This window comes from Antechinus flavipes, chromosome 6 (genome assembly GCF_016432865.1).
Source record: "Antechinus flavipes isolate AdamAnt ecotype Samford, QLD, Australia chromosome 6, AdamAnt_v2, whole genome shotgun sequence".
Lineage (NCBI taxonomy): Eukaryota > Metazoa > Chordata > Mammalia > Dasyuromorphia > Dasyuridae > Antechinus > Antechinus flavipes.
Genome location: NC_067403.1, coordinates 136,260,342 through 136,273,010, shown reverse-complemented (window position 1 = coordinate 136,273,010; position 12,669 = coordinate 136,260,342). Strand labels below are relative to the sequence as shown.

General features: G+C 34.6%; 1 protein-coding gene across 1 annotated transcript in view; it reads right to left on the bottom strand.

Annotated features, from left to right (window-relative positions):
- Positions 1–573: 573 nt before the first annotated feature.
- PAPSS1 (3'-phosphoadenosine 5'-phosphosulfate synthase 1) overlaps positions 574–12,669 on the bottom strand; it is a 112,221-nt gene continuing 100,125 nt past the window's right edge. Inside the window, exon 13 of the mRNA XM_051965260.1 lies at positions 574–1,311. Coding sequence (XP_051821220.1) covers positions 1,173–1,311 — 139 coding nt within the window. The 3' untranslated portion in view covers positions 574–1,172. The remainder of the gene's footprint in view (positions 1,312–12,669) is intronic.

Below are 12,669 nucleotides of genomic sequence, written 5' to 3'. Positions count from 1 at the left end.
AGAAGCTTTTCCAGACTCCCTAATTTTAAGAGTCTTCCTTGAGATTAACTCGTAAATTATCCTGTATATATCTTGTTTGTACACAATTGTTTGCATTAGACAATGAGATCCTTGAGAGCAGGGACTGTTTTGTTTGGATTTTTTACTTTTCTTTGTGTCATTAGAACTTAGCACAGTGCCTGATACACAGTAGGCACTTAATAAATGCTAGTTACCTGATCAACCTCTTCCAATTTTTGCTCTAGAAATAAAGCTTAAGATTCTACCAAATTCAATTCTCTTCTAAGCAGGGATGGAAGAGACCTGGTTTTTGTCACCTTCACCTGTATCATTTGAAAAGGCATTCAAAGAAATCAAGAAAATAGAAAAAACAGCAGAGAAATTTCCTTCAGTCTGGTTATTTTTCTAGCCATCAGTGAAGAAGATAAAGAATCCAGAAGGCATGTCAGAAGATAACAAAACTAGATAACTCAGATGAAGCAAATTAAACCAAATCCTATGCAGTAAAGTTAATGTTTGCACACAAAAACAAGGGAAAGAAACATAGGCAAGCAAGCAATGAAGACAATATCATAAATAAGAAGCCAAAAGTTTAATTCTGTTGCAGAATAAAATCAGTCGATTCTCAATTTACATACATAATAAGAAAGGTTTGGGGCTCAATAAATGATTGGAAAAAAAGAGTCTGATTATATTTCAGAGTAGTAAAATCTATAATTGCTACAAATGTCTTGCAGTTCAGTTACAGTACAAAAGCAAGATCAAGCCCTCTCTAATGATTTGACAGGGAGTGTTGGATAGAAGGTATTGTTTTCAAAGGGAGGGAAAATGTTTCCCTTCTATAGAATAAAATCAACATTATAGCTGCAAAAATCATGGGAAAGAAACATAAATATGATATAAAAAGGCAAGGTTTTAAAATCCAAATGCGGCATTATTAACCATAATAAAATGAAAAGACACATTAAAACCAGCAGTACATAATAGAACTCACAAGGCAGGCCAAGAAAAAAAAAAAAAAAAAGGATGCTAAGTTAAAGAAAAAAGATTTTTTTTTTTTAAGGAATAATGTCTTCCTAGACACCATAATAAAGCAGTGCAAATGGTTAACTGTGTGGTCCCCTTTTTGTTAATAAATCAGGTGTCAAAGGCTGTTGGGTTGTTAATAATGTTTAGGCATTCTCCAAGGACTTGTAATACTCAGTCAGTACAGTCCATGCTTTGGGGGCCATGAAACCTTCAGGAGGTTTCTGTCCTTCTTGAGCAAGTTTCCGCATTCGGGTTCCCGAAACAAATTCAAAGTCTTCATGGCTAAAAGAAAGAGAGAAAAAAAAAATTGTTTTACACTAAAAAAACAACAACAAACAAACAAACCCACAACCAAACAGTAATGAAAGTAGAACATTTCTGTCATTTCAAAACACAATCTTGCACAGTAGATTATGGCCTCATAGCCAGAGTTGGGTTTAAGTATCTCTCAACGTACCAGGATAAGAGGATAAGCTGTCAAAAATGTATATACTACTTCTTCTAGGAGTTGCCTAAATCAACGAAATCATAGGTTCCAGTCTTTATGATGCCTTCCAGTTGATTTTCTCTTTCTTTGTATGCCCAATGCTTAGCATAGTTTGGCACTGAGCTTAGGACAACTGCTTAATAAATGTTCATCAACTTAATCATAACAAAAACAACAAAAAATCTATCTAGTTAATTTGTGAATGCATACATGATTCTAGAAAGTGATGTAAATAATTTTTTAACATTCAGCATTACATGCTTTTATAAATAAAGAATTTTTTTTCTAAGAACAATTTGGCCAATACATATTGAAAACAGCTTCAGAAAGTTGCTAATCTGAAACTCAAAATAAAACTGGTATGTCAGAACTGAAGAGAAGGGGAAAAAAAAATCAAAATTTCTTAACAAGAATTAAGTGGTGAAATTTATTTTACCATGAAGTTAATGTAAACTAAAGATAGAGCTTTGTATTACATCCTAAATAAAAAAAATCACAAAGCATAGATTAAGACAATTTTAGTCTTGTAAAGTACAAATACTTTCACCATTCTGTCCCTAACCGAAAAACTGACACTTCTATATCTTCATAATGTCAATCTAGACTTGAATACTCATTGGTCTTATTAGTTTAGGATCAAGTTTCTGAGCTGTACAATTCCCATCAGAAGTATGCTGGTAAATGCTTATCAATTGGCTTAGGGGAAAGGAGTGGGAAATGTACAACAGAATTTTAAGGTTAATGTGCAAAATGAACATTCACTCCATCACTTTCTCAAGTCTAGATAATTTTTAAAAATAAATTAAGCCCTGATTTGTGGCATTTGCTGATTTCCCAGGTGTAAATATTAAACACTGATAATTTAATAACTAGATCATACCAACTAATTTGGGTTGACTCTGATACACCCTTGGTTTCCAACCACTCTAAACTCCAGGACTAGGTAAAAAATTTTTATACTTTTTGATCACTCTCTTAAGTTTCCCTCTTTCCTTGTTTTGAGGGACCAATGAAATCATAATAAATGCCTATGTGATCATTGACATTTCTGATTGTCTACTAGTTATTCTCTCTCTTTGGAAAAAAAATGAGATTGATTTGTGAGAACCAACATATTAAAATCATGCTAAATCAAACTGGGTAATATGATAATGTTAAAAACTATTATAAGGTGCAAGGAACCATAAGAAGTAGATAACAGCTGGCTAGACATCAGAGGAAAAAATGGATTCGAATTAAGATTAGTTGGAGTTTTTCATTTTTTTTGACACAAATTTCACCATAACTCACAACAGATATTAAATCCGTTAGAAATTGCTGTTAAAAATAAATGCAGGGCAGAGCCGCAATGGTGGAAATAGCAGGGAATAGTCTGAGCTCTCCCCCAAACACCTTTAAATAATGACTCTAAACAAATTCTAGAGCAGTAAAACCCATAAAAAGATAGAATGAAACCAATTTTCCAACCCAAGACAACTTGGAAGTTTGGGAAGAAAAGGTCTTTTGTGCCAGGGTGAGAGAGGAGCAGTCTAACACAGGCTTCCCCAGTGCAGAGCAAGCTCCAGCAAAGCAGGAAGTACCAAATCTGTGACAAAAATGATAGTTTCCATACCTCCTAGCCTAGAGACAGTAAGAAGATTAGAAAACAAGTTAGAGGGAGATTTACAAAGTTCCTTTGCTGGTGTTGCCTATATTTAATCTCAGATGCAGTCCTGGGTCTTGGTTCTAGTGCCAGGAAGAATACTAGCACAACAGAGTTTGTGGACATAGAAGAGCAAGGACCTTCCCTAAAAGTTCCAAGGGAGAAAATAGTCCTTGTGGTCAATCATAAAACCAATGCACAGTTCAAAAGAGTAGTAAACACAACTCTCCCTAGATCATATTATTTTGGAAGTACTAAAAACTTACAGGACTCCTGAATTATTTCTGAAAATAGCTGCACAAGAAACCTGAAGCTTGGAACAGTGGCCCCTCCAATTGGAAAGCAGAGTCCTAGTTTAGCCCGGAGTTAAAAGCTGGAAAATGAGCAAATAGAAAATCAAATCTGACCATAGAAAATTACTATGGTGACAAGGAATAACAAAACACTTACTCAGAAGAAGACAGTAAGATCAAAATTCCTGCATTCAATTATGAATTATTTATTCAAAATAAAATATAAATTGGTCTCAGGCCATGGAAGAGCTCATTTTATAAAGCAAGTAAGAGAGGTAGAGGGAAAACTGGGGAGAATGAAAGAGATACAAGAAAACCCTAAAAAAACAGTCAACTGGTTGGTAAAGGAGGCACAAAAAATAGTGAAGAAAATAACACCTCAAAAAAGAGTATAAAAAGGTATAGAAAAAAGCAAAATTGGCCCACTGAAAAAGGAGGCACAAAAGTCCACTAAAAAAAAAATTCCTTAACAGAATTGAGCCAAGTCAAATCTAATGACTATGAAACACCAAGAAATGATCAAACAAAATCAAAAGAATGAAACAATAGAAGAAAATGTGAAATATCTCACTGAAAAAACAACTGAACTGAAAAAACAGACTCAGGAGAGATAATTTTAAGAATAATTGGACAAACTAAAAGTCAAGATTTTTTAAAAAGCTTATACATCATCTTTCAAGCAACTATAAAGGAAAGCTGCCCTGATATTCTGGAAGCAGAGGGTAAAATAGAAATTGAAAAAATCTACTTCCCAAAAGAATTCCCAAAATAAAAACTACCAGAAATATTATAGCCAAATTATAGAATTCCCAGAGAAAATACTGCAAGCAAAAAAGCAACAATTCAAATAACATGGAACCACAGTCAGGATAATAGAAGATTTGGCAATTTCTATATTAAGTGATCAGAGGGTTTGAAATATGATATATTCCTAAAGGCAAAAGAACTATGATTATAACCAAGAACTACTAGTAAACTGAGTATAATAATAATAAATGTGAAGAAAAAAGGGGATATTCAGCAAAATGGGGGACTTTCAAGAATTTCTGATGAGAAGACCAAAGCTGAATAGAAAATATGACTTTGAAAAAAAAAAAAAAAACAACTCAAGAGAAGCATAAAAAAAGTAAATGGAAAAGAAAAATCATAATGGATTCAATAGTAAGCTGTTTATATCTCTACATAGGAAAATGATTTGGATATGAGATTCATCATTTGGTAGTCAATTTCTGGGAAGAAACCTCTCTAAGTCTTTGGTTGGTCTTTGGCTGAAAAAGATAATTTATCACTGGATTCATTTTCAAAAGTTTTCTAGGTTGGTTCGACCTGTCACAGTTTGTATTGCCTTCAAGAACTCTCCATGACTTCACCATAATCTCTTCAATTCATGTCCCCACATCCAATACAATAAATCCCCTTTCCTCAAAGCTGCCATACTGATATTCTAAAGTTTGGGTCAGACCATGCCACTGCTTCACAAAAAAAGCCCTAGTGATTCCCTCTTGATTCTAGGATAAATACAAAACTTTATGGTTTTTTTTTTTTAAATATCTCATGAATTAAGATCAGACTATTCTTCTTCATACATTGTACTTTTCAGCTAGAATGCCTAACTTGCTGCTGCTGGCCCATGACTTAATATCCCTCATCACAATGCCTATGGCACAGGCCAGGCCCGAAACATTTTCCCTCTAACAGTTCCCTGGAGGCTCAGTTTAAATGCAACTTTATAGGATCATGGATAAAGAGACCTCAGATAAGCAAGACGATACAATTTCCTCATTTTATAAATGAAGAAACCTAGGCCTTGGGAGTTAAAGTGCCTTATTATCACAAAGATATTAAGTAGGACAAGACAAAATGTAAACTTAGGTCCTTTTTCTCCAGAGCCAGCCCAAAAAAAAAAAAAAAAAAAGACTAATTAAAAAGTACTTATTGACATCAAACTATTTAATTGTATACATGAAAAGAAAATATTGTATATAATAACAGTAATATTATTTTAAGAACTATTTTGCCAGGGGAGGACTCTGGGAAGATGGTAGAGTAAGTTGGTAAATTTCAAGCTCTCCCAATTTTCCCCACAAATAGAGGAAATCTGAGTATCAGGTCAAACATAAGACTGAAAAATCAAGAAGACCCTTGGGATAGAACTGGGTTCCTCCTAATACAACCTGAGAAGCACTTCACATCTGAAGTGCAAACATCTCCTGGATAGCTCCAAAAAAACATCAAGCCTCTGCTTGATGAAGGGTCCCTACCCCTTAGGCTAGATGGGTATGGCTGAAGCCTCAGCAAGAACCACAGAGACTTTTACCTTTCAGACAGTTTGTGGAGTCAGGGTTTGAATCTGGAAAGACTGAGCAAACCTCAACTGATTGGGAACACCAGGCCCAGCTGTGCTGCTGAGACATGGCCCTGGCAAGAAGGAAACAGCACCTACTAGTGCAGAAGCAGTGGGGCAAGAGCACTGTTGGTTATGGGTAGTTGCAGGAGGATGAAGCTCTTGTTTGGGGTTCCCTGCTCAGAGTAGAGAATTGAAGGGAAGCTTGAGGTGCCATCCCCCCAACCCATGATTAGAGATGCTTATGCTAATACCTCTTATTAAAAAAAAAAAAATGAACAGGCAAAGAAGAAAGAACACCATCACTGAAACATTATGACAACAGGGAAACCAGGATTCATCTTCAGAGGAAAACACTTTAGCAAAAAAAAGAAAGAAAAAAAAAGAAAAGCTTCTACCCTAAAGAGTAATATGAAGTGGCTCCTTGCCAGAGAGAATTTATAGAAGAACTCAAAAAAAAATTCAAAAATCAAAAGAGAAACATTGAGGAAAAACTAAAGAAAAACATTCAAGAAAACAAGAAGCTTATGAAAAAATGTTAACCAATAAGAAAAAGAAGTACAGAGTCTCAAGGATGAGAATACTGCAGTAAAAATTAGAATTGGGCAAGGGGAAGACAAAGAAGCTACGAGAGACCAAGAAATAACAAAACATTCTAAAGAATGAGAAAATAGAACAGAATGTGGAACATCTTATAAGAAATATGACACATCTAGAGAACAGATAAAGAAAATATAAGAATGACTGGACTGCTAGATAGTTCTGACCAAAAAGAGAACCTTGAAACAAAAATGCAGGAAATAATCCAAGAAAATTGTCCTAGATGAAGAACATGAGGGGAAAATAGAAATAGAAAAAATCCACCAATCACCATCTCAAAGAGATCCTGTGTGGAAAACACAAAGGAATATTAGTGCCAAAATTCAAAACCCCCAAATCAAAAAGAAAATTTTGCAAGAAACAAGAAAAAAATAATTCAAATATGCTGGAGCTACAGTTAGAATTGTACAACTTAGCAATAAAAAAACACAGATCTTGGAATCATATCTACTGACAATCAAAAGAACTAGGCCTGCAGCCAAAAATATCATATCCAGCAAAATTATCTATAATACTGAATGAGAAAAAATAGACAGTCAACAAACTTACAGATTTCAGAACTTTCTATCAACCAAACCTGAATAGAAAATTTAACATATGAAAGATCAATTTTAAGAAACTTAACATGAACAAACTGTTTAAACATGAACAAATTATTTATTATATATGTATTTATGTACATGCATATAGTATGGTGTATGGTGAGGTTGGGAAGGGACTCCAAAAGGTTGGGGGTCATAGACTGGTGTCATGAGGTATCTCAAAAGAATTTGCAAGCTTGAACCCACACCTAAGTCAAAGGGCAATAATTTTTAACCCTTATTGAAGTATGCTAATGTCCAAAAGAATTTAGCATAGAACCAAAAGCAAGGAGACACATTTATCTAGTTCTTCATATTATTGATACAGTAATTTTATGACTTAGAGGTAGAACTGAGGAGTGGTCTCAGGAATTTGATCATCACTGACCAGCAGACCTAGGACTTTCCTAAAGTCAGAAGACTTTAGGATCATTGACAGACAGATTGTTAGAATAACAGTATCCTACGATTAGAGTCTCAGGATCATTACTATACATTCCTTACAGTTTAAGGGAAGAAATATTATTATAATCCTAGGCCAGAAGACTTTTACAATCATTGACAAACAGATGGCCAGAACAATAGTACTCCAAGGTTGGGGAGAGAGGAGAGACCTCGGGATCACAGATATCAAAGACACTTTAGAATCACTGACAGATTATTATGATAGAAGCCCCCTAAGTCTGGAATACCTTAAAATTATTGCTATATTTCCCCTAGAAGCTATACCATATTGTGTATATATGATTCATATCAACAATAGGACAGATCAAAAGAAAGATTGGCAGAATTAAGGTAAAAATAACAATGAGGTCCACAGAGGCATTGGTGGGGGGAAATCTGAATAATCTACTTACATCAGGAATAGGTTCAACAGGTAACACTACATATATACCATGAAGAATATAGCACTCTCCAAAATCTACAAAGAAACAAGGGAGGAGAAATGGATGTATGGGGAAGCAAAGGGTGAAAGAAGAAGACAAGGGAAGGATCCTTGGATGGAGAGAGGTTAAGTAATAGCAAGATAAGTTATGAAGCAGAATTTAAATAAAGAGGCAGCAGGGATAGAAAAGATATGTGTTATATGGGATGTGTGTGTGGTGTGTGTGTGTATGTGTGTGTGTGTGTGTGTGTGTGTGTGTGTGTGTGTATCTCTATTGGTATATACAAATATATCTTTTCTTAAGTGGAGCTTGTTTGAGAGTTTGGGAGGAGGGAATGAAAGGGGGAAAAAAGAATAAAGTAAATAAAGTGAGCAACAGAAAACCAAAGAACAATTTACAAGGAAATAAAGGAAAAAATGGTCATTCATGAATAATTTCTTCTACTAATATATGAATTTTCTTGATATGGTAATTTGTTGTTATATTTTGAATCCTTGCAGATGTTTTGGGCACATGACAAGGTTCTCTTTTGTCTTGCTTTATTTTGTTTGTATTTCTTTTGTTTTTGTTCTTTTCCTTACTAGTTTTTCACATTAAAAAAAGGAAAAAAATTTTTAAAATAAACTATTTTTGCTAAACTGATTCCCCAATAGATAAATGGTTGAAAGATAAGAACAGGCAGCTTTCAGATAAAAAAAAAAAATAGGCATATGAAGAAGTGCTCTAAACCACTTTTGATTTGAGAAATACACTTTAAAACAACTCTAAGATACTACTTCACACCTCAGATTTGTCAATATGATCAAAACAATAAATAAACAAAAGAAAATGATAAATATTGAAGAAGATATGGGAAAATTGGGATGTTCATCATAGGAGAAAGCCTAACAATAGTGTACTATGAAAAATGATGAACACACAGATTTCAGAATTACCTGGAAAGACTTGTAAAAACTGATGCAAGGTAAAATAAAAATCAGGAAAACATTGTACACAGTATCAGCAACAATGAGTGATGATCAATTATGATGCACTGAGCTCTTTTCAGCAACATGATGATTCAAGATTAGTACAAAAAACTCAGGAAGGAAAATGCTACCTATGAAGAACTGATGGACTCTGAATGCAGACCAAACCATTTTTTCCCCACTTTATTTTAGCTTCCCATGTCCCCCCCGCCCCGACTTCTGATCTATTTCTGTATTTACAACTGTGACTAATATGGAAATATGTCTTTATATGAAAACACATATATAAACTACATCAAATTGTCTACCATCTTCAGAGGATGGATATCTTTATGGGAATAAACAAGGGTCAGGGAGTGGGAGTCGGGTATAAGCTTGACACAATGAAAATAAAATACAAAACACGGGGTTAAGAAAGCTGGATTTGCATCTCATCGAAAGCACTTACTAGTTTACAGACATTAACAAATCACAGCTCCTCAAGAATCTAAGTTGACAGAATTAACAGGAATTGGCAAGAGATTGGATATTGTTGGTGGGAGAGGGTGAGGAACCCGAGATAATACCAAGGTTGGGGACCTAGAAGGAATGCTACTGCCCCTGAGTATAATAAAAAAGTTGAAAAGAAAGGAGGGCTTGAAAAAGTTAATGAAAAACAAAGCTAGGAGAGACCTTTAGAGATCACTGAGTCCAATCTAGAGTAAATCTTCCACTCCGCCGATATTTGATATCCATGCACAAAATGAATACCTTATTAGCTAATCAAGGATTTAGTATAAAACCACTTGAACACCTTGGTTTGGGTCTCAGCTTCCTCAAGTACAAAACAAAGGATAATTAACTCTATGACTTCTAGACAGAGTCCTTCAGGAAATGAGGAGTATGGAAAAAAATACTTTTAAATCATTCATTTTAAATATACAAGGAGGCAATGCTATTTTACAAACCATCTCTTATCCATCATTCACTCACTTAGGAGAAATTTGATTACAGAATTTCCTAATCACTATAATTCAATCTCAAAGAAAGAAGGGAAGGATAAGAGAATGTACTCAGGCTTGATGGAAATTCAAAAGGAGTAGGAAAATGGGCCTATGTTGACTCTGATTAAAAGAGGGGGAAAATAGCCAAACCTACTGAAGGCCATTTCTCTCCCAGAAAGCCAAACTGTATAAAATGCAGGAGTTTGCCTGATTCCTCCTAAACATACAACTTAAAACCAAAGTCCCCAGGTAACTGTTTTCATTCAAGCTATTTCACACTCCATCTGGCCTGCATGCCATAAATGTTTCTTCATCAAGCAAAATAGGTTCCTGCTTCTACATGTTGCTGATTTTGCTCCATCTTGGTAAAGGAAAAGACATTTTCCTGCTGTTCCTGTATTTTCATATTTTCCATATCTCTATCTTAGTTATCACATAAGGATTTTAACTTTAGTCACTTGGATTTCATTCAGTCATTTGATTAGGTTGTGGTATGAGACAATAGGACCAGAGGATCACAGATTTATAGCTGGAACAAAGCTCCTACATGTAAGTCACCTAATCTAATCCCCTCATTTATAAAAAAGGAAATTGAGAATGGAAAAGCTGAGTAATTTGCCCAAAGACAATAGTTAATAATATGGTTAGGATTTGAATCCAGGTCTTTTGATTCCACATTCAGAGCTTCAATATTATCTGGTGGCTCCAAACCTTCACTCTAAGACATTTTGTCAGTTTCAGTTTCTAATTAAACTGATAAAAGGAAGCAAAAAAAAAAAATTTAAATTTAAGAATATACAGAACAATACTTGTATAATCTAAAGTTTTCCTCTTACATTTTTTCCCCCTGCACTTATCTTAGAATCCATAGAAGGAAATTTGGGGAAGATGGCAAGATAGGATATGGCAAGAAAAAAACAATAATGGACCCTTTGAGGCTTGCTTTCTACAGTTAATCTAAGCATAGCTCTTCATAGCATTTATTAGGAAATCTCTCATGGCCTCTGAAAAAAGAAGCACAAATATGCCTGGAGGGAGATGTAAAATGGATAATTTTGATCACATGACATTAAAAAGTTTTTGCACAAACAAAACCAATGCAGCCAAAATTAGAAGAAAAGCAGGAAACTAAGCAGGAAGATGAAAGGCTATAACAAGTTTCTCTGATAAAGCCATCATTTCTCAAATATACAGGGAACTCAGCCAATTTCATAAAAATATGAACCATTCTTCAGTTGATAAATAATCAATAAAGGATATGAACAGGCAGTTTTTAGATAAATAAATCAAAGCTATCAATACAATAGTTATATGAAAAATGTTCCAAATAACTATCAATTAGAGAAATGCAAATTAAAACAACTCTAAAGGACTACTTCACACCCATGTGATTGGCTAACATGACAGAAAAGTAAAATGATAAATGTAGATGTGGAAAAACAGGAATACTAATATACTATTGTGAACTGGTCCAACCATTCCGAAGGACAATTTGGAACTATGTCCAAAAGGTTGTACATACCCAGAAATACAACTACTAGGTCTATATTCCAAAGAGATCAAAGGAAAAGGACCTATTTATACCAAAAATATTTATAGCAGCTTTGTGGGGAGGAAGGGGTGGCAAGAGATTGGAAATCATCTGGGGAATGGATAAACTAGTTGTAGTATTGTGATGAAGCACTACTATGCTATAAGAACTGATAAGCAGGATGATTTTTAAAAAAATCTAAGAAGACAGATAAACTGATGCAAAGTGAAGTGAACAGAACCAGGAGAACATTGTACACACAGCAATATTGTAAGGATGATCAACCGTGAAAAATTTAGCTAATCAATATAATGATCCAAGAAAATTCCAAAGGACATATGATAAAAAAAAAAAAAAAATGCTAATCGACTCCAGAGAACTAATGACCTCTGAGTTCAATTTATAGTATATTTTTTTACTTTCTTTATATTTCTTGCTTTTTATTGTTTGCTTGTTTTGTTTTGTTTTTTTAATAACATGGCTAATATGGAAATGTTTTATATTACTTCACTTGTATAATTGATATGTTGCTTTTCTTCTTAAATGGGGGAGAGAAGGGTGGGAAAGAGCATGAGAATTTGGAACTCAAAAAATTTGGGGAGCATTAAAAATAAATTAATTAAATTTAAAAAAAAACACACGACTTACTAGCTCTTGTATCAATGTAACAAGTATGTCATGACTGAGGAACATTTATGGGCAGTTCCCTAAGTCCTACAGAATTGTGGGGTCGCCTGGGTTTTCTTGCATTTTTTCACTAATCACAGAGGGCCTGTGCCTTGACTGACTCCACAAAGGACAGTGTGCCCTGGCCTCCTGTAAAGTCTTGTAAAGCTTTTCTCATCCCACAGCCATCTGCTGCCCTTCTACCCACATGTGCAGTTCTCAGCTGACATCAGCAGAAGCCATGCATAGTGATGGGATAGGGCAGCAGATGGCCTATTACTACAATCAAAGAGACTAGAGCACAAGGACAAGCTACACACTGAACAGAAAGAAACCACTGGAAATTTCTTCTAATAGAGAAAATGCAACAAAGCATTTTGTAAATCAGAAATTATCACCCCAGTGTTGCAGCTTCAATTAATTTTTTAACCCATGCTAGACAGACACACTGAAGTATTCTTGCACAAAACAGTGAATCTTGGACACTGTAATGGACATAATTTTGTCAGTGTATGAAAGTTCTTGCGTGGAAATTCTTTTTACCTGTGCAGAATGACATCTTTGTTAACTTAACCTCAAGCATTGTCTGGAATAATGAAGAGCTAAGTGACTATATGATCATATGGTTAGAATGTATGTTTCAGGGACAGAACTTGAA